The following is a 23,753-nucleotide window of genomic DNA, read 5'->3' as shown; positions in this document are numbered from 1 at the left end:
ATTAGTTAGTCTGAAGTAATAATTACACTTCAGGGTTAAAGTGGGTGCATCTCATTGTAAAATTGGACTTCAGTTCAAACGGCCCAAATCTGGCTTCAAACGGCCCAAATTGGGCTTCAAACGGCCCAAATTTCACGCGCGTCGGCCCATATCGGCCTGTCCTGCTTGGTATCTAATGCCCGGCCTGAATTATGATCCCAGTCCGCCCCTGTTTTTAACTATATCGCCCAGCCCTACTCATGATATAATATACAGTCTCTAGTGTATGATTTCCCATGTTCTAATCTAGTGTAAAAAAGCAAACAAACTGAAAACAGAAAAGAAAAAAATAAACAAAAATCGCAATAAATCGTAATATCGAATCGCAATAATCGTAGAATCGCAATACTTAAGAATCGCAATATAAATCGAATCGGCACCCAAGAATCGTGATAGTATCGAATCGGGAGATAAGTGAATCGCCACAGCCCTAGAATCGAGCGTACATTACATTACATTACGTCATTTGGCAGACGCTTTTATCCAAAGCGACAAAGCTGCGTTCACACCGACCTATTAAAGTTTTTCGCTGGCATCAAGTTTACATACAAAGTCAATGCAAACGAGCGATTGAGCGTATATTCGCCCGGGAGAAAAAGCGCTGGGCATCCGAGCGACAGAGACAGAGCGATAGGGAGAAAATTTGCTCGTCGCCCGAGATGAAATATCCCAACTCGAGCGAAATTACGCTGGCATCAGTCGCTCGCTGTTCAACGCTGATTGGCTGCCGTGTGAGAGTGAGTCAAGGATCACAATGGCTTGGAACAAACCGCTGGTTTATTGTGTGGCAACAAACCGCATTGACAGCTGATTGACAGGCTGACAGCTGACATGAAGTGAAGTCTGTACTACCGGTATGGAGCTTGCGTTAGGAGCACGCTGATAGGCTTAGCTTGTAAACAACTATGGTGGCTCGTAGTGGACAAATATCATGACATTGCGTAACGTTATAGGCCCCAGATGTCCGTCAATTATTGTGCCTGTTGATGAGTGATTTAAACGGAGCGACAGAGCGATTCCAAAGGGTTGAATCGAGCGACAGAGAGAAAAATAAATATCTCGTGTGAACACAGTTTACAATAACACATTTTTGTCAGCAATAGAGCAATCAACTATGCAACACAGTCTATAACAACTACAACTTCTGAAGGAATAGTGGTACAAGTTTAGCTTAGGTTAGTTTAGAAGTTTTGTTTTTTTAAGAGAGAGAAAGAAGTTAGTTCAAGAAGGGCCCAGATGGAGCCGTCCTATTAGTATTAGTACCATTGTACTATTACCATTGTACAATGGTAATAGTGAGAACAGCCCGTGAAAAGTCGCAATGAAACGCTATTATGTGCAGTACTGAGTGCGCTTTCACTCTCAAACGACCGCACATCAGCACATGAATGAAATCACCAAACTTGTTTTTACTGAAAGCCGTTTTAGTTCTCAGCCCTGATAGCCTACTCTGTGCTGCTTTTAATCTCTCTCAATAATGCTCTCAACACAACACATTTACTTGGTGAAATTACTAAAAAGGAACAGTTGCAAATCAAAGTTTATAGCCTACCACATGGGTCAAGAAATGTGGTGAAAACACAGCTCAGTGTTCAGGGCTCAGTGGCTTTTAAAAGCGGCCATGTTTGGAGCGAAGTGCGTTGGTCGCGCTGTGAGAAAAAAAATCATGCACATGGTGAGCGCCCGACGGAGGTAGCGAATAACCACACCCAACAAATTTACGTCCTCGCTCCACCCCCGCGCCCTTCACGGCAGGGTGAGCATAATCGTGCATTCCTTTATAACTGGGGACTGGTAATCTTATGACTTCAAAGGTCATGAGCTGGTATTTCCTAGTGTCCTCTAGAGAGAGAGTGGCGTCAGTGGAGGACCAAAATGCGTGACTCATTAGCCAATGAACAGCCAGGAATGGGTCTCGCGCTACTTTTGCATGCTAAAATAAAGCTGATAATGTACAATTTGATTCAAGGGATGAAAAACCCTTTCAGAGTACAACACAATCTGTCTATTTTGCTGCAACTCGAGCCTCAGCAGCGCTGCCCCAACCTAAAAAATCCAAGATGGCTGCGCCGCGCAACAACAGTAGTAGTAATCGTAGTAATATTGTTTAGCACTTCTGTCTTGTTTGTGTCTCATTAAATCAGCTGTACACACATCACTGCCTAACTTCTATCTGTGTGGACATGAGGCTGCAGTGTTTGTATGTGCAAAATGCTGCGAAACGCCATGTTGTCAATTGTTATTGCTAACAATGGCTAGCCTGGCTAGCGACTGGATCTGACCAGTGAACAGTGAACTTCCCAGCTCAAGTTTTCTGCAAATCAGAGCCGTAGAATAGAAGAGTTCCGACATCTCCATTCACTCCAATGAACCAGTTTTTTTCCAGGAAGTAGAAAGTGGAACTCTTCAGTAAAAAAAGCAGCACTGTCGAGTTGCATCAAAATAGACAGTGTTGTACTTTGAAAGGGTTTTTCATCCCTTGAAATTAATCAAATTGTACATTATCGGCTTTATTTTAGCATGCAAAAGTAGCGCGAGACCCATTCCTGGCTGTTCATTGGCTAATGATTCTTGCATTTTGGTCCTCCGCTGACGCCACTCTCTTACTAGAGGACACTACTGCAAATGGAACGCTAACAAAACGGATGTGATGTCATTTAGCCTCCACATCCCAGTTATTTTTGCGATAAAGGAACGCACGATTAATTTCAAAGTGAAAATCAAAGACACTTGCTAGTGAAAGCGTAAGCTAATATTAGCTTAGCTGGTTAGCTAACATGCCCGAGCAACAGGCATGTTTTCTCTGGAAAATTAGGAAATGGATCGAACTGCATCTAGCAGTTGAGTGTCTTGTAGCTTTGTAGTCTATAGGCTACTGTACCCATATTTTAAGAATATTGTTTGTAGGCCTAAACTAAAGTGATGAAACTTACAACTTCTGATGTAGCGACGCTGGTCTGTAAGCTTCTCGGTAGCGTCACTGCGAAGAAGACTGCGAGAGACTGCGAGAGCGAGACCGACCCAGGCGCAGGCGCAGTACGTGTCGTCACCTGTGTACACAGGGCGCCTCAGCGTGAACCCTGCGTGTACCCACGCCTTGCCTGTGCCTCGCCGATTTTATCGAAAAGGCGTGAGTTCTATTTTGAAGCCGACAAGGCGCGTGCAGGCAGGCTTTTCTGTCAAGCCATGAAAGAAAAACGCGACAATATCCGTGGGAAATGGTCAAGTCAACTGAATTTCAAAATAAAATGGAGTTTCTATAACAGTGCTGAGCAGAGAGAGAGAGCGAGAGAGAGATTGACGGGTGGCTATCACGTGGGGCTTTCTCCCTGTCGGCAAACAAATCTTCAGGAGAGAGAATAGCCACCGAAGAAGCAAGATGGACAATGTTGTTGTGCCAGCACATATTCTTGCAAGATCACCTCTCTAAAATGTCCGACTATAGTCAGACCTGCAACATATCCAGCATCAATAGAACATTAAATATATCTGATTTATTTTACCTAGAGGCTACCCATGACAATTCTGGACAACACGTGAAAAAATACAGTCGGGAGAGAGGAGAGGCGCTTGTGACTCGGTTCCAGGTTCGGCGTGCAAAAGGCGTGCGGTGTGATCGCAAAAGCGTGTACTAACAGGTTCACGCCCAGCTCGGCGTAGGCGTGGGTTGAGGCTAACCTCGCGTCACCAGGCTCTTCTCGGCGAGAAAGAGCCTGGCTCCCGCCCACAATTGATTTTGTCACCCTACTGGTTCCCGCCTAGAGCCCGCCCTAGACCGGATGGCAGCGTTTCTAGCTCGTCAACTTTCACGTTAACTTGACAATTTGACCCAAGTATCAGAATCCTCTTTCACCGTTTTGACCGGTGTGTCAGGCGGTGGTGGCGGAGATGCCATATTGCATAAACGTTTTGTTTTATGTAACGCTAGCTTTGTTTTGATCAGACTCTAGTTTAGGTAACATCACCGCGTCAAGCTAACGGCAACAAAGACGTTGTTAGGCGCATTGCCATCCGGTGTTAATTCTGGGTCCGCGGTTTACGCCCCCATGACAAAAAGCGGGGTGGAAGGTGCCCAGACTAGGTTGAGGCAAGGCAAGGCATCGTCTGTGTGAACTAAGCGTTTATTCACCACACCCACTTTTTCTCTCTTCCGCGTTCGTGTTCATATTTGTTCTCCCGGTAGCAGAAATGTTGGCAATTATGATTAAGAATTGTGAGACCTTAAAAAAACGGAATATGTTTGGAACAGAGCTCGCAATTAGTCAGCTCGCGGACGACACAACCTTGTTTCTCCAGGATGAACATCAGATTCCTGTCGCCAGAATATTGAACTCAAAGGCCTCTGGATTATTTCTCAATATCCAAAAATGTGATCTGCTGTCTATTCATGAACATGACCAGAATGTGATTTATAACATACCAGTTAAAACTGTATTAAAATACCTTGGTATTTATGTAACAAAAGATCAGAAGGAACGTGAACTGCTTTTGACAAACAAAGTAGTGGAATGTAAACGAAAACTTAATGTGTGGTTACAAAGAGATTTATCCATTTTCGGTAGAACGTTTCTCACCAAAATGGAAAGCATCTCCAGAGGTGTTCATCCTGCATCTTCTTTAGCACTTAGCTCAGACTTTGTTAAATCTTTAAATCAACTCAACTTTAATTTTATGTGGAAGAATCGAACTCACTATATAAAAAAAGCTATAACTGTTAAAGACCTTTGTGAAGGTGGACTAAAAGCAATAGACTTTGAATGTATGAATGGAACTCTTAAAGTGAATTGGTTGAAACAGTGTGTTAAATCCCCTGACAGTATCTGGCACATAGCCTATTCCCTCAAAAAATATTCAACAAGATAAGTGGACTAGAATTTATATTAAAATGTGATTATAATGTCACCAAATTGCCTCTTAAGTTTTCTAAATATCACCAACAGGTTTTACTTTTTTGGAAATTATTTTACAATCACAACTTCACTCCTCACAATACTCCAAGACCACTATGGAACAATCGATATAGACTTCACAAAAGAAAAGCCATCTTCTATAAGAACTGGATGGATAGAAACATTTGGTGTGTAATGGACCTATTAGATGCAAATGGAAATGTACTACCTCATAACGAATTTTGCTTTAAATATGATTTTGATTGTAACCTCAAAGAATTTAAATCTCTTATCAATGCCATTCCCAAAGCATTCCTTAACCTAGCGAAAAATATAGCATTGCACTCTCAGTCCTCATCTCATCTCTGCACTCTTTTTATCAATGGAATACAATTTCTTGATAAAAGGTGCTCAAACCAATTCACAAGGTCTATTCTAACAAATGATTTATACACTGCCCGTTCTTGTAGAAATAATATTTTGAATATTTTTGACAAACCAGCAGTAGATTGAGAACAAAATTCTTCAAATATCCAGTTCCACCCAAAACAAAACAAATTCACTACAAAATAATGAATGACTTCTATCCTTCCAGTGAATTTTTAAGATTAAGATTTGGATTTGAGAGCAATGAGTGTATTTTCTGTAAAGGTGATATTGAAACAACTGAGCATCTTTTTGTTTCATGTTCTCACACCCAACTGTTCTGGAAACAATTCATCGATTGGTTAAATGGAAAAAACACAGTAATGCCTGTTCTTGATTATAATGGTAGCCTATTGTTTTTGGTGTAATATTAGAAGACAAAAAATTTGACCTAATGATCAATGTGTTACTAATCTTAGCTAAATTCTTTATTCATAAGGCAAAATTTATCAAAACTCCACCCATCTTTCCTGCTACTATAACTCTACAACTCTACATAAAGTCCCTGAAATTAGTGAAATCGGATTATGCCAAAGACCTCTATTTATCTTTAACAAGTCTCTAGCCATCTTATGTTTTTTTTATTTTAAATTGTATTTTAATTTGTTTTATTTTCGTGTTTCCCCCTGTCTGTCCTGTATTGTGTGAATGTGCTGCCATGTGTCTGTTCATGCTTGTCGAAGTTGTATAGCTACACTTCCCAGCTGGCATTTCAACGTTGTTTCATTATATTTCGATTTTGAAAGGTGAATCAACGTTGATATTGCAACGTTGTTTCAACGTCTCCTTTTCAACAGGTGAATTAAGGTCTTTTCACCAACGTTCAATCACTGTTGAATTATGTTTCGATTTTGAAAGGTGAAACGTTGATATTGCAACGTGTACATTAAAACACGGGCCCATGATTCTATTCAAATAATTTATTGCCAAGTGTGCGTGTCAACAGAAAGTAAATTGACATCAACATGCTGCACCAACATAGCCTAATCAATTAACATGGGCATTAACAGTTAACAGACTGATTCTGAGGTGAAACTGAGTTTTGTCATTAAGGCACACAAGTAGGAAGACAGCAGGTTAGGCAACTCTCAAACCATTATCAAATTATAAACTGCAGCATGAAGTGAGGGGGGATCTTCTGATTCCATGAGCAAGTAACTGGGGCAGAGTTTTGAAGGCAAGAATTGACACATGATTTTTTGAGAAGGGCGCTGCTGCCATTGTGGCCTGAACAAAAAAAGCCCTCAGCCAATGGGAAAAAAGCACTGAACCATGACAGCTAATCAGAGCATAGATGCCTCCTTCAGGCCAGAATGGCAGGTCAGCTGCACTGATGTTGCAATGGAACGAGATTATGGCACATTCCTGAATAAATATGAGGGAAAGCAGCTGTTATCCAATATCAATATTATGAAACACATCCAATGCCAGTATCAGTAAATACTAACAGGTAGATTAACACACCATTTTGAAATGAATGGCAGCTTGTAAAAGTGACAACATCCTTGATCAAATATATGAGATAACAGACATGCATACAAAATCTAGGTAGGAGCCCTGGATCTCTCCTGGAACAAACTAATGTTCAACTGGGTTTGAACTGAGAACTGTTTTGCAGACCTACAGTACATCAAGAAGAATGGTCTGCTGGATTATTTCTGGCGTGGTCCCCCAGGGGGTTCCTCCGTATATAACCCCCCCACTAAAAACATGCAGAAGATCAGATCGTCATCGTCATCCGACCAGTGACGACAACATCCGAAGTTGGTCCCCGGGCGCTGTACGAGAAAGCGACCACTGCTCCTGGCCTGCCCCCCGGAGGAAAGGACATGCCTGGATGGGTTAAATGCAGAGGACACTTTTCACCGGCCACCGTCAGCATGAGTGTGTTGTGGCCGCATGCATGTGTTGTGGTGTTCGTGTGACAATAAAAGACGGGGCTTGTCCCGTTACGAGTTTTTCCTGTTCCTCCTCGGGCACTATAATCCAGAGAGAGCAACAGCAATCTGAAGTAGTAGACACCTCCAAACTCTCAATATACACATTGTTCATTCTGGAGCAGGATGGAGTAAATAAAATGAAGAGAAAAGAAAACAGAGTTTGCTTTTGGTCAAAACACACCTTTCCTTTCCAGACGGTGTGTTTGACAAACAAAGTGGGAGGTGGGGCGAGTGGCACAAACAGAAGTCTCAAGGGAGAATTTTGTCACAAGACAAGACACCTTTATTGCCACACAATTAGGTTGGCATGGTGTTTAGTTTGGGTACAGTAGCCTATATTCTGTAGCTCTGAATGAAACATAAAACATAGAACATATATAGGCTACATTTACCTGCCTTACCAACAATAAATACAACACACAGACAAGTCAAACAGACAAACTTGACTCACTGTAAGCAACAAACACGCAGACACAGAGATCCAAACTAGTCCCTTAATTAGGCTATCTGACACAGCGCAGGCAGGGGGAAATCCAGACCATGGACAGACAGAAGCACCGTGGCATGCACAACAGGCAGGGAATGATTGACAGGGTCCAGCAGGCTAAAGGTGGAGATTTTATGGAAATAGGTGTGGTTTCTCCTAAGGTAATTAGCCCTTTATTGTTTTATCAAGCATGTATTGTTGCCGACAATGAAGGCAACATTCAACCAACTGACAGATTTTTAAATTTGGCAAAACATGCGCTGCAAGTGCACAACGCTCCCCGTGCAGCTTGCATTCTTTGTTCAGCTTTGGATGCAGCAGTAGCCTATATAGGCTATAGCCTATTCATGAAATGATGTGAAATGAGTGGCGTGAGTCAACCTCCAAAACGCTGTTTCAAATGGCAAAGGAAATAACTCAACCCCCGCTCCCTCCCGATATCAACAAACTCATTTAAAAAATCACATTCACAACAAGCTGATGTCAGACGCGCACACAGCATGATCTACAAACCAATCAGTATCAAGGGAGACGCAGTCCAGGCAGGTAGCCTATGTCATGTAGGCCTAGCTAAAATCCTTTGGACCACTTGCATAATTGCAGTGCGCAAACCTAAACTGGACCAAATGTAGGCTATAGGCCTACAATGTAACAAAAACATGGATTTGGTTTGGACCTTGATCCGGACTTTTAGGTGTGAAAACGGCATAAGTTTTATACTTTTCCAAATAAAAAAGCCAAGCCAAGAAACCTACCTCCTCGCTTTAAGTTGCAGCTCCACAGGATGTTTCTTTGTCTATTTTCTAAATTCTTACCTGAACCTGACAGCTGTCTTTTTCCAGTGACCCTGGTGGAGGGACTCCCCACCCCTATATATAGGCTACCTAATGTTTCCCCCAAGGCATAATACCATGCAGGCCAACACACACGCGGATACATGCATGGAAATGTTGGCTGTTTGAAGCAAGATTTAGTGAATATAATGCTAACGTGACATTATGCCTACATGTTATCTATTTGTTCACTAGAATTCAACATTACCTACACATTTTTATTCTATCTTATTATATTTTAATACTTTATTAGCCTACTTCTACTTTATTACCTTTCTTATTTTACCGTTTGCCTTAATTGCCTTTTCACTGTTCACATTGTTTGCCTATAGCCTATATGTTGCCTTATTGCCATATGCTGTTTTCTGTGGTTCTGTGCCTATTTGTTTTTTGCTGTGATTTTGCACCTATTTACCTACTGCACCTTGTCTGTAACGGAGGAGCCCACAACATAAGACTTTCACACATATGGCTTTGGTGTGTGCTCTGTCAACAACGGAGTTGACTCACACTTGGCTTGTAAAACGCATCCAATAATAAGTGCATAAACGATCTTATCAAGGTGAGTAAACATTATGTTGTATAACTTCTATTGGAAAAAGGTGCATAAAGACATTTACGTCCGTTTAGTCCCAACTACAACCCTGCCTCCACGCTCCACCCCCTAATTTTGACCAAATATTTCCCTCAAGGCATAGGCTAACATGCAACAACCTGCTGACATTCCTTTAACTTTGAAAGGTAGGCTAACTGATTTCACCTGTAGTTTCAGCAAAACTCCTCAGCACAAAACCAACTCAAACAGAAAGATAGCACAGTAACAAATAGCTCAAACTCACCAAGTGCTGCCTGCTACCATATAGATCCCAACAAAAAAGTGCTAAACAAGATGTGATGAAAAAAATCTACACTGCAGATGAAATGTGTAGGTTAGCTTTTGTGTGATAAAAGTAGGCTACCACTGTTGTAGGCTATCTACAGTAGGCCTAGCCTACTTGTATCTACACAAATGAAATACTGTAATTTGATTAACATTGTTTCGCCCTGCAAAAACCTTCATGCTTCAGTTGTGTTAGCTTCGATTTGAGGCCACTTTTACATTTCGAGGAAAATAAACATCATGAACAGCCAAGAGACAATATATTAAAATGGTTTTGAAGAATGCAAACTATTTTATAAATTGCCTGTCCTGCATCTAACATGTCATTTCTGTCACGATTTTTTTGTGGTATGAGAGGTAACATTGCATTGGTATTTTGTTATAGAGAATAGGCTACTCATACGAATGTCACAATCTGTATTTGCATCAAACCCGAAAGTAGAAATGGCATTTTAGAGAGGATGGGAGAGAGAGAGAGAGAGAGAGAGAGAGAGAGAGAGAGAGAGAGAGAGAGAGAGAGAGAGAGAGAGAGCGAGAGAGAGAGAGAGAGAGAGGGAGAGGGAGACCTAGCCTACTGTATGAGAGGATGGAAGAGCTGAAGATAAAGAAATGACTTTGACTCACTGTGCATTGTGTGCAACAAACACGCAGACACAGAGATCCAAACTATAGTCCCTTAATTAATATCTGACACAGCGCAGGCAGGGGGAAATCCAGACCATGGACAGACAGACGCACCGCGCACAACAGGCAGGGAATGATTGACAGGGTCCAGCAGGCTAAAGGTGGATATTGAAATAGGTGTGGTTTCTCATAATGATTCGTTATTAGTCCTTTATTGTTTTATCAAGCATATCATTGCCGTCAATGAAGGCAACATTAAACTGAGATATTTTTCAATGGAGTTTGTCAAAACATGCGCTCCATGCAAGTGCACTTAACGCTCCCCGTGCAGCTCGCATTCTTTGTTCAGCTTTGGATGGCAGCAGTAGCCTATAGCATTGGTTATCAAATGGGGGTCCGGGGACCCCCAGGGGTCCGTGGCACTTTGCAAGGAGGTCCGCGAAAAGTTTTCAGGAAAATAAAAATAAAAACTTTTTTGTTGTTGCAAAAGCTATAGTTCAACGAAAATATTTTATGCTTTAAATCTAAAATGGTTCATGGATTACATTCTAATCTAACAAAAACTGTTTAAAAGTCAAGTAGCCTACATTACCATGGAAACAATTAAGCTTAGCCCAAAATCACAAATCAGAATGAGGGGGTCCCCGGTAGGCTATATTTTCTATCTTAAGGGGTCCTTGGCTGAAAAACATTTGAGAACCTCTGGCCTATAGGCTATAGCCTATTCGTGAAATGAGTGGCGTGAATCAACCTCCAAGCTGTTTCAAATGGCAAAGGAATTACCTCAACCCCCGCCCCCTCCCGATATCAACAAATCCATTAAAAAAAATCACCTTCACAACAAGCCGGTGTCAGATGCGTGCACAGCATGATCTACAAACCAATCAGTATCAAGTATAGGGAGATGCAGGGCAGGTATGTCATGTAAAATCCTTTGGACCACTTGCATAATTGCAGTGTGAAAGCAAACCTAAACTGGACCAAGTAGGCTATGCAATGTAACAAAAACATGAATTTGGTTTGGACCTTGGTCCGGACTTTTAGGTGTGAAAACTCCATAAGTTTTATAGCTACTTTTCCAAATAAAAAAGCCAAGAGCCATAAAACCTACCTCCTCGCTTTAAGTTGCAGCTCCACAGGGTGTTTCTTTGTCTATTTTCTAAAGTCTTATCTGAACCTGACACCTGTCTTTTTCCAGTGACCCTGGTGGAGGGACTCCCCATATATATAGGCTACCTATACAAATATTTCCCGCAGGGCATAGGCCTAATTACAGTGGCGGAACGTGTTTGACTCCTCCCAGGCCATGCAGGCCAACACAAGAAATTCACACATATCGCTTAATTGAGATGAGATAAGATGAGATGATGAGATATAGCCTACTTTATTGTTCTCGGAGGGAAATTTGTCTTGGGCTTAAAAGTGCGCATAGCTGCAACCCAGCATTACAAAAAACATCAAAGACAGAGACAGACAGGAACATTAACATTGCACAACTCCACAGTAGAGAGAACCTGTTCGGCATGAATTACACAAGCTCTATAGCACAAATTCTATAGCTCACAAACATTCCTGAGATTTAGGAAAATAAAATAGAATAGTATCCAAATAAAATAGTGAACCCCTCAAAATCATTACAGCTGCTGGCATAGTTCCAGTTAGTGCTGTAGTGTACATGACATACACTAAAGGATGAATCATCAATGTTATAAAAATAATAACCAAAAGGGAAAAGATCTGGCAACAGCAAACATAATAAAATAGTAAAGGCGAATGAGAGAATAGAAATTTAAGAAAATAAAATCAGTAAAAATCATATAATCAATCAAATCAATCAGTAAGAGAATACAATATAAGAAATCAAATCAATAAAATCATATAATCAATAAAATCAATAGACTTGCTACAAACCTGCCACAATACAAAAGGTGCTAGCTAATGAAAATATAAGAAAATACAATCAATCAAATCATATAATCAAATCAATAGAAGCGCTACAAAACTGCCACAATTCGAATAGTGCTAGCTACACCCGTGGAGAGGGAGCTGTCTGTTTATTCAGCAGTGCAATGGAAGTTGGGAGAAAAGATAACTTGTAGCTCTTAAAGCGACTGGCCCTGCACCGTCTGCCAGACGGTAGCAGCTCGTATTCAGAGAATAAAATGTGAGATGGGTCAGTCAGAACTCTTTGTGCCAAACTGATGACCTTATTTTCAAAGATAGACTGAAGAGTCGGATACTCGTTCATGCCGATCACCTTCATGGCTGTTTTAACCATTTTCATTATTCTAGATTTGAGCTGGACGGTCATCATTAATTGGTGTGTGGGTAACAGGTACCAGGGGCTGAGATTCCCAAGGGCACGTCGGTGCCCGGCTACCAAAGGTCGTCGAAAGGTCGACCTTTCACAATGTGACCTTACCCAGCAAACATTTTCACGTATAACGACCGTCTGCTGCACGTCAAACCACTAGGCTACATCTAGTCAGGGTCTAATTATCCGGAATGGAAATCGTAGCGACGTAATTCGTCTACTTCCCCACAACGTTGAAATATGCCGCTCCCACAATGGCTATATTCAGATATTCAGATACAAATCTGCACAGTGTGCATGCAGCAGCGTTGTATATAGCCTACTGTATGTCCAGATTCAACCATTTTTGCTACATCGAAAGAAAAAAAATCTGACCTCGTTGATCACGCAGCGCCCGCTTCGGAGTCCTGTGTCTATACCACTAGGCTATCGATTTTGTTAGACTTTACCTGAATTTTGTCATATATAGAGTCCTTAACATTGAGGACTTAGCTTTTGACGTGATGGTCCCTACTGGAACGTGCATTGCTAGGCTGCCTCGCTAATTCTGTTTCATGATTCCAATCAGCAATGAGGCAGCTATATATTTTATTTTTTATTTTATTATATTATATTATTTATTAAATCCATTGCATCGGAGCCAGAGTGTGCGGTTTCTATTCTTTTTATAGATTCTTGTCCGTCACCGGCACCTCGCTGAGATTTCATGGTGTGCATTCTCTCCATTTTTGACAGCTATATATTTTATATCATTTACGATAATGTAACCAACATGACTTGACCATTTATTTAGCAGACAGCACACAGCACAACAAACATCCAAGACCCAGAACACACTGCGTTCAGTTACGGCAAGAGTAATGGGACAATACACCACAGGATTCAGGAAGCTTGTGATAAATACAATAAGAGACACTTGCTATGGGCACTTATATGACATAAACGTGTTTTCATATTTAAAAAAATAAAAGGGCGTTCAATAATAGTCGTCATTGCACGTGCACGTCACACTGTGACTATCTGATCACACAACACGTCAATCAAATGTCATTTTATTCAACAAAAACACAAAAGACACCTACATGTGGTGTTTTCAAAGCAATTTATGAGATCAATATTTATTGTTTTGAAGGGACAGTCTAAACGCTACTTTTGGGGAATGTGGAGAGAACGTCAGACTTTCTGGGTAGATGACTTACGGGAATTCTCTCGTCTGGTGACGTCGCGGTCAAGACGATGTTTGCTGGGTAACTAATGATTAACTAATATATTCACGAACTGACATTTATTAATAATTAACGAACGATTAGCTACTCTACTCATGGAACTGACCGACTAATCAGTAACTAATGATTAACTACTAAAATCACGAGCTGACATTTAGTAATCATTAAGTAATGACTATACTCTACTCAAGAACTTAGATACTAATCATTAACTAATGACGGCCTACTCATTAACTATGATTAACTAGTGATTGACTAATGGCGAATTATTCATTACCTACTCATTAACTATTAGTTAATGATTAGTTTACTAGTAACTACTACATTGTTTGTGTACCTTATTGTAAAGTGTTACCGGTGTGTGCTCTGTCAACAACGGAGTTGACTCACGCTTGTAAAACTCATAAGTGTAAGTGCATAAACGATCTTATCAAGGTGAGTAAACGCTATGTTGTATTGGAAAAAGGTGCATAAAGGCGTTTACGTGCGTTTAGTCCCAACTACAACCCTGCCTCCACGCTCCACCCCCTAATTTTGACCAAATATTTCCCTCAAGGCATAGGCTAACATGCAACAACCTGATGCTGACATTCCTTTACCTTTGAAAGGTAGGCTGATTTCACGTGTAGTTTCAGCAAAACTACTCAGCACAAAACCAACTCAAACAGAAAGATAGCACAGTAACAAATAGCTCAAACTCACCAAGTGCTGCCTGCTACCATATAGATCCCAACAAAAAGTGCTAAACAAGATGTGATGAAAAAAATCTACACTGCAATCTACTTCTGGCTGCTCAGTGACGTAGCCAGAAATGAAATTGCAGGTGGGCCTGAATCAAAGTGGATGGGCCACACTATTGACATAATTGACATTATCCGAATCCGAATCAGCTTTATTGGCCAAGTATGTAGACATACAGGGAATATGACTCCGGTATACGTTGCTCTTAATGTGCTTTCAAAGGAAAAGAAAATGTATGCATACAAGCTAAAACGAACAAGGACTGCGATCAAAGGTATATAAAGCAAGTTAACTGCTATTTGCATTCATTATATACAATAAGTGTGATGTAGAATGTCCGCTATGACTATATATATAAACAGGAGTAAAATAAATAAATAATGGTATACCTATGTACAAATCATTGTATAGCTCACTGCAAAGACAGTAAAAGTAGGGTTTGTTTGCTGTCTAAAGGGTGTCAGGGGCGATGGATAGGGGGGTGTTAATCTGGCTCTGCATTTGCCCATCCACTGTAGGTCATTTAGAGGCACCAGTATTTCATAAACAGTTTAAAAGTTCTGTGTATGGATTTAATTTTAACGTTATACATTATAGCCTACTTCGGCTATGGGCGGAGGGCAGATATTCGGTTGCTATGACGACCAGGTGTGGGCGGAGGCGAGTAAACTTGCTATGTAAATGGAGTCTATATCAAGTAGAGACGAGTAAGACCAGATCGAGTAGAGCTGTACTGTGCTGTATGTGGTGGAAGTGAAGCTTGTGAAGTGAAGTGTTACAGAAGCAGTCAGCACTTAGAAGCACAAACTACAAAGTCTTCTTCAACTGTAATAAATGATGTGTAAATCATTTATAAGTCACTTATGAGGCTTTATTGACCCCCTAATGAGAATTAGGGCCTAATCTAAAGTGTAAACAATTCATCACACATAAATGTGTTACATATCATTTGTAGGTAACTGAGAGTCTGTTAGAATTCAAAATCCTTGCTACCAACACTTACCTAGCCTGTAGCCTACTCTACTGTAGGCTACTGTACATACAGTCAACCTAGTGACATCATAGCAGCGACCTAGTTGGCAAAAGGGTAAAATGTTATATGAGTACATGAGCCATGATCAAATGTTTCATGTCCTCATACGTCATCTTTGTTTAATTTTATTGCAGAATGTGAATCTATTTTCTTATTTTACTTTATTGTATTTTATTATTTTAGGCTACTTTGTTGAAAGTACACATTGTTCTGCTGTCATGTTAATGTTTACAGTTTTTACCGTACAGTAGATTGTTTGCACAGCAATTGAATAATTTGAAATCATGCTGACATAAGTCATGCTAGCATGGCAGCATGATCACATAATTCCTCCTATATTCTAATAACAAGAGTATCAACTTTCCACTCATACCCAATTTAGGCAATTCCAAAACTGCTTGGGGACCCCAGTATGCAAAAATATTCAAATACAATAGGTACAAATAACACATATATAAAAAAAAATGATTTGCTTGGTCAAACAAAGCGATTCAGTTATATTTAGAATCAGCATTTTACTTGGACAAAAAAATGGTTTTGTTTTTATCTTGTTTTCCCCCTTCTTGTGTCCGAGTGTAATGTTCGGGGAAGGGGGGGCGATGGGTAGGGGGGGCCCTGGGAGCTTCAGTGCCCAGGGGCCCCCGGGGGTGTTAATCTGGCTCTGAATTGACATCAACATGCGGCACCAACATAGCCTAATCAATTAACATGGGCATTAAACAGTTAACAGACTGATTCTGAGGTCAAACTTACTTTTGTCATTAAGGCACACAAGGAGGAAGACAGCAGGTTAGGCAACTTTCAAACAATAATCAAATTATAAACTGCAGCGTGAAGTGAGGGGGGATCTTCTGATTCGATGAGCAAGTATCTGGGGCAGAGTTTTGAAGGCAAGAATTGACACGTGATTTTTTGAGAAGGGCGCTGCTGCCATTGTGGCCTGAACAAAAAAAGCCCTCAGCCAATGGGAAAAAAGCACTGAACCATGACAGCTAATCAGAGCATAGATGCCTCCTTCAGGCCAGAATGGCAGGTCAGCTGCACTGATGTTGCAATGGAACGATCGACTACTGTCCCTCTTATCAATGTAAATTATTTGGCAAAGGTGAGACGTGAGGATGTGAAGGATTCTGGGAGTCCAGGATGTTTAACAAAACCATGTTGAAAATCAACAATAAAGCATAGATTGCATTTCCTTTTACACTGTATATTGTGCAATACATTTCAGCGGTTGCAATTGGATCAACATGACAAATACTGACTTAATCAGTGATTTACATATTTTCAATGCATAAATATGTATGCAACTTTGTGCATACTATCACCATATACACAAATATAAACACCTCAATAACTCAGTGGTAAAGCTTGAATATTATCAAATCAGACTCCATAGAAAAAGATGATGGCACATTCCTGAATAAATATGAGGGAAAGCAGCGGTTATCCAATATCAATATTATGAAACACATCCAATGCCAGTATCAGTAAATACTAACAGGTAGATTAACACACCATTTTGAAATGAATGGCAGCTTGTAAAAGTGACAACATCCTTGATCAAATATGAGATAACAGACATGCATACAAAATCTAGGTAGGAGCCCTGGATCTCTCCTGGAACAAACAAATGTTCAACTGGGTTTGAACTGAGAACTGTTTTGCAGACCTACAGTACATCAAGAAGAATGGTCTGCTGGATTATTTCTGGCGTGGTCCTTCCTGTTCCTCCTCGGGCACTATAATCCAGAGAGAGCAACAGCAATCTGAAGTAGTAGACACCTCCAAACTCTCAATATACACATTGTTCATTCTGGAGCAGGATGGAGTAAATAAAATGAAGAGAAAAGAAAACAGAGTCAAAACACACCTTTCCTTTCCAGACGGTGTGTTTGACAAACAAAGTGGGAGGTGGGGCGAGTGGCACAAACAGAAGTCTCAAGGGAGAATTTTGTCACAAGACAAGACACCTTTATTGCCACACAATTAGGTTGGCATGGTGTTTAGTTTGGGTACAGTATATTCTGTAGCTCTGAATGAAACATAAAACATAGAACATGTATACATTTACCTGCCTTCCCAACAATAAATACAACACACAGACAAGTCAAACATTAGAGTCCATCAGGTGCTTAGTTAAGGTGATGGGGTGAGAGGGTGTGGGGGTCCAAGGGAGTTCAGGGTTCATACGGATTTGGGGAAAAATCTGTCATTGAAGCGGCTGGTTTTGGGGTGAATAGACCTGTAGTGTCTACCTGAGGGCATGGGCTGAAATAGGTGGTGTGCTGGGTGGGAGGGGTCCTTGGAAATCTTGCCACCACGAGTGACTGTAGGAGAGGGGAAGTAAAAAAAAAAAAAAAGATTGTATGCCTGTGCTTTCTCACCATTTTTTCTCCAGGCTTTCCATGTGGTCTAAAACAGAAAGAGAGAGAGTTTTAACAAGTTTTAACAAGAACTTCATTATTAAAAAGCACTCTAAAAACATTCAACCCTTTCAAACAGCAAAATAAAACATTCACAAACCAAAATTGTAGAGAGAGATACAGAGACACTTGTCTCTCAAGCCAGACTGTTCTTCTCCATTCTGCGAATGCAGCTTAAACAGTCTGTAATTCACGCCCACATAACATGAACAAAGGTGATTGGAGAAATACGGTATTGTTCCAATCAATTGCCTTTAGGCGGAACATCCCCCTATCATCGCTCATTCATTTCCCAGATTTTTTTATTTAATTTCCCCTGAGCTTCCCTTTCCGTTTTGACTAAGTTTTCCATGCTCGAATTACACACGTTTAGGCGGTGAGAGACATACAGTGAGAGACAGCAGTCTGTTTTAAGAGACTACAGAGAGAGAGACACACACACATACAGTGAGAGACAGCAGTCTGTTTTAAGAGACTACAGAGAGACACACACACATACAGTGAGAGACAGCAGTCTGTTTTAAGAGACTACAGAGAGAGAGACACACACACACATACAGTGAGAGACAGCAGTCTGTTTTAAGAGACTACAGAGAGAGAGACACACACACACACACACATACAGTGAGAGACAGCAGTCTGTTTTAAGAGACTACAGAGAGAGAGACACACACACACATACAGTGAGAGACAGCAGTCTGGGAACACAAAATCTATCAGTCTGACGACTAATAAGTCTCTGGGACAGACAGATGATTTTTCAGGGTTTTTGGTGTTGAGCGGATATGTCCACCCCAAGACTTCCGCCATTGTTTACAGTCTCATATGCAGCTATATGATATCAGATGAAATGCCTTCTGGACCCAAAACACCTACAATCCATCAGCTCCAACTGACCCAAAACACCTACAATCCATCAGCTCCAACTGACCCAAAACACCTACAATCCATCAGCTCCAACTGACCCAAAACACCTACAATCCATCAGCTCCAACTGACCCAAAACACCTACAATCCATCAGCTCCAACTGACCCAAAACACCTACAATCCATCAGCTCCAACTGACCCAAAACACCTACAATCCATCAGCTCCAACTGACCCAAAACACCTACAATCCATCAGCTCCAACTGACCCAAAACACCTACAATCCATCAGCTCCAACTCCATTCTCACATTCATTGGACTGTAAACAATGAGCTCACAGAAGTGGAAGTCTTGGCACAGACATAATCTGACATATCAACACTGGAAACTCTGGCCGGAAATATCGGCGGTCTGTCCCAGAGTCTTATTAGTCGTCAGACTCTGGGTGACCAGATTGTAGAGACAGATATTCAAGAGTACCTGGGCACAGACAACACCTCCGCACGGAGGTCCCTCAGCAGCGGAAGTTGGTCTTCTTCTTGTCAATCTAGTACATGGATTAAAAGGAAAATACTATAAAGTGGATAAATTAGAGATATATTTTAAAAGTCTATTAACTCTGCACTCGGCTATGTCCTACTTACAACACGGAGTACCGAGCACCTCTGCTCTTGTGGGGACGTTTTTGGCTTTCTGCCGAGTGGATTTGGTGACACTGATTGGCTCAAGGAGTTCTCTATCAAGGGAGGTACTCCCACCCACTAAAAATGCATTTGAGCGCATTGGAGTCCAGACTGATACATGTATAATGAAGGTGAATGTGAGATCACATTATCAGGGTGGTTTTTACCAGCTTAGCTGCACCATACATATTGCACAATTATAATTGTGGTTGCTTGATATCGCAGTATACCTTAAAAGTGTATATCGTTGCATCCCTATTTCAGAGACTTAGACTTGGCAGTGTTTTCAGCTGGTGTGTTGTCTTCTGACCTTCTGACAGTAAATAAATGTAGGCTGAAAGCAAATTGTTTCTGCTGCCTGGGATTTTGATCACAGGGCAAACTGACCTGTAGTGGGATCAAGCCCATGAGGTGTGTGTAGTGGATGTAAGTGGTGTGGTGTAGTTACCTCAGTAGGTCTGTGTGTGTAGTGGATGTAAGTGGTGTGGTGTCGTTACCTCAGCAGGTCTGGGCAGATTCCTCTGAATAGCAGTGTTGCAGGTTTAGCGACCTCTTTCTGCATGCATCAAAGCCTGGCGCACGCACGCACACACGCACGCACGCACACACGCACGCGCACACACACACACACACACACACACACACACACACGCACACACGCACACATGCACACATGCACTCACTTGCCTTGGACTTCCTTTGTTCTTTCTAGGCCTACAGGAAGATTGTGTTAAAAATGAAAATGGAACTTCTGTCATGTTTAATTAAATAATTAAATATGGTTTGTTAGATGATTTTTCCTTCTCAACGACACCGGAAATCACAATATATTATGAATATTGCAATATGGTATTAAAACAAGAAAAATATACATCATGTAATTTACAGAGTCATACATTGACAGCAGTCGCTGTTCAATGTTAATCACAATGTCTTGAATGATGTAAAACCGAAATACATTTTCCAGCTATAAACATGTCGTCATCTTCCTCTCCAAGTATCATAGACAGTGAAGAAAAACATAAATTGTGGAGAAAAAAAAAATATTTTTAAATCTATTCACCTTATTCTTTGCCCACACATGGACGCTTCCGCATTACGTCATTCCGTAATAGTATTTCCGTTTTGACTTGCCAAAAACTCCGCAGGCAAGATGGCTGCGCACACTCCGCATCTAAACTGGCAGAATTACTCCGCCATAAACTAACATATCTTGGCCAATACGTATGTAACATGCAAAATAAAACAACCTGTAATATCTTAATTTTATGTAGAATGCAGAGGATATGTAACTGTTTAGTTAAACTTGCATTCCAGGAATATTGTGCTCTTAAGATGACGTTAGTGGAGTCGAGGCTGTTGCGTCCTGAAACCCACTAGCGTAACCTATGTGTGATTCGAAATAACGCATCCGAGATAGAAACGTTATGAATATAGCCACGTTATAAACAACAAACTAACGCTGGTGATCCGTATGGAAACAGTGTTACTCGAAATGGTTAAAAGTTATTATCAATTTGGTCATTCAGTGGCATTTTACTGCCATATAACATAACTAACTAGTGGCTAACCACAGAAGCCACAGAAGGCAACTAGCGCTGAACCGGAAGAACAAATACGTTTGCGTGGAAGAGAGAAAAAGTGGGCGTGGTGAATAAGGTGAATAGCTTAGCATGTATAAGCTGCTCCCGAGTGGAACAATGAGAGCCATGAATGAGAGCAACTCCAGTCCAATTAGCTGACTCTAAGCTGGTTTGCCAACAGTCAATAAACACTCAATAAGAACAAGAAGAAGAGAGTGTAGCACATTTTGTCATGACTTTATTCCTGCAGTGTTTATACTTTGCCTCGTCTGTTTTTCAGCTGACTGACTCTTTCATCAGCTTCCTAGCAAATCCCCGGCTGCATGTAGTATTCACGTAACTAACCATCTCTCAAAACGCCATGGAGTAAGTATGTTGTGTACATTCTTTCACATAGGCTACATATTTAAAATAGACACTTTACACCACACTTATAGTAGTTACTGTACATTTTTACAAATGTTTAAATGTACCTGTGCCTTGTCTGTTCTAACTTGTGCATACCTTTTTTCTGTAGGAGTACTTTGAGAGCAACGCAAACCGTATCGTGTGTACATACTTGGCCAATAAAGCTGATTCTGATACAAGTCAATGGTGAAATCCGTTTTGAAATTCATCGCACGGTGGCTGAGGAAATTAAGTTTTTCCGCGAGCTAAATTGTTTCCTGTTGCTAGTTTCCGTTTCCTGTGCTCAGTTGCTCACGGTTATAGACTAGTTTTGTTTAGTGAGTGTTTTTTGGAAATGGGGACTAGGTACATTTTGCAAGAACACATGAAAGTTTATTTAATCATGCTCGTCACAAACTTGATATATTGTCCACAACTGAATGGATCGATGTTAGAACGCCCCACCCCCTGACGATTGCTGAGGGCTGGCAGCGAGCAGCCAGAAATTGACCCAACTCTACTTTACAAACTGAAAGGTTTAATGAATTATCATGTGTCTTCAAGTGTAGCCTCCTATATCGACAAAATGTAAACGCTTTCTACCTTGTATGAATTAGCATGTGTGACCTTAATGTTTCACTCCGGCTGAATATTTTACCACAAAATGGGCAGCTAAATGGTTTCTCTCCTGTATGAATTCTCGCGTGTCTCTTCAAGTCTCCTTTTTGATGAAAACTTTTAGCACAGTCTGAGCATCTAAATGGTTTGTCACCAGTGTGGACTCTCATGTGTATAACCAATGTTCGACTGCGGCTAAAACGTTTGGTACAAACTGAGCAGCTGAAAGGTTTTTCCCCCGTATGGATTCTCATGTGTCTACTTAATGTTCCACTCTGCCTGAATATTTGACCACAAACTGCACAGATAAACGGTTTCTCTCCTGTATGAATTCTCATGTGTGTCTTCAAGTGTGCTTTATGACCAAATGTTTTACCACAGTCTGAGCAACTTAAGTGTTTCTCCCCAGTATGAGATTTTCCAGTATGGATTCTCATGTGTCTAACCAATGTGCAACGCCGGCCAAAATGTTTGTTACAAACTGAACAGATGAAAGATTTTTCCCCTGTATGGATTATCATGTGTCGACTTAATATTCCACTCTGCCTGAATATTTTACCACAAACTGTGCAGACAAATGGTTTCTCTCCTGTATGAATTCTCACGTGTATCTTCAAGGATACTTTATGACCAAATGTTTTACCACAGTCTGAGCAACTAAAGCGTTCCTCCCCAGTACGAGCTCCCATATCACTTACAATGACTTCACTCTTTTTCAGTGAGTCTAAACTTGACTGAGGTTCTCTAGTCTCCTTCCAATCATCATCACTTTCTTCCTTCTCAGGTTCAGTAGGTGGTTGTAAATGACTAGCTGGATCTAAGTTCCTGGCTGGTTCCGATACTCCACAGACCACTCCACCAGCTTCGGTTTTCATCTGTTCAGTTGAGCAGCTGAAAGATTTTTCCTCTGTATGAGTTGTCATGTGTCTAACCAGGTCTGTGCGGTTGCTGAATCTTTTACCACAAACTGAGCAGCTAAGCAGTTTCTTTCCAGTATGGCCTCTCATGTGTCTAACCAAACTGCAACGCCGGCCAAAATGTTTGTTACAAACTGAACAGCTGAAAGATTTTTCCCCTGTATGGATGATCATGTGTCGACTTAATGTTCCACTCTGTCTGAATATTTTATCACAAAATGAGCAACTAAATTGTTTCTGTCCTGCATGAATTCTCATGTGTCTCTTCAAGTTGGCTTTATGACAAAAACTTTTACTACAAACTGAGCAACTAAATGCTTTCTCCCCTGTGTGGATTCTCATGTGTTTAGTCAAGTCTGCTTTAGAACAAAAATGTTTATCACAGACGAAGCAACTCAAGTGCTCCTCCCCAGTATGAGCTCTATGACATACAAGCACTTCCTTGTTTTTTTGTGAGTCTAAGCCTGACTGAGGTTGCCTTGTCTCCTTCCAATCATCATCACTGTCTGCAGGCTCAGGCTCAGAAGAGTCTGAAATCTTGCCATCACTAGTTTGTTGTAAACAAATAGCTGGAGCTACGTTTCTGGCTGGTTCTGATACTCCACAGTCCTCTCCATCAGCTTCTGTTTTTATCTGTTCAGTTGAGCTGCTGGCTAGAGGCTCTGCCTCTCTGTTCTCCTCAGTTTGGCTTTGATGAAGCTGTGAGGACTGAGGTTTCTCTTCATCATCTTCACTATTCTCAGGGACAGTGAAGAGAGTGAATGGGAACTCGGTGAGATCAGCATCCTCTGGCCCTTGAAGCTGCTCTCCCTCCTGACTGGTCCAGAGTTCCTCCTGTTCCTC

General features: G+C 41.1%; 1 protein-coding gene across 1 annotated transcript in view; it reads right to left on the bottom strand.

The window, feature by feature from the left end:
* Positions 1-23,753, bottom strand: part of LOC310798302 (NACHT, LRR and PYD domains-containing protein 3-like) — a gene marked incomplete at its 5' end in the record, with an annotated part of 621,920 nt that overhangs the window by 591,707 nt on the left and 6,460 nt on the right. Inside the window, one exon of the mRNA XM_083660809.1 lies at positions 2,973-3,089. Coding sequence (XP_083516935.1) covers positions 2,973-3,089 — 117 coding nt within the window. The remainder of the gene's footprint in view (positions 1-2,972; positions 3,090-23,753) is intronic.

Source organism: Poromitra crassiceps, assembly GCF_964638095.1.
Source record: "Poromitra crassiceps genome assembly, chromosome: 2".
NCBI lineage: Eukaryota > Metazoa > Chordata > Actinopteri > Beryciformes > Melamphaidae > Poromitra > Poromitra crassiceps.
The sequence above is the reverse complement of the archived record's forward strand: the minus strand, read 5'-3'. Positions and strand labels throughout refer to the sequence as shown.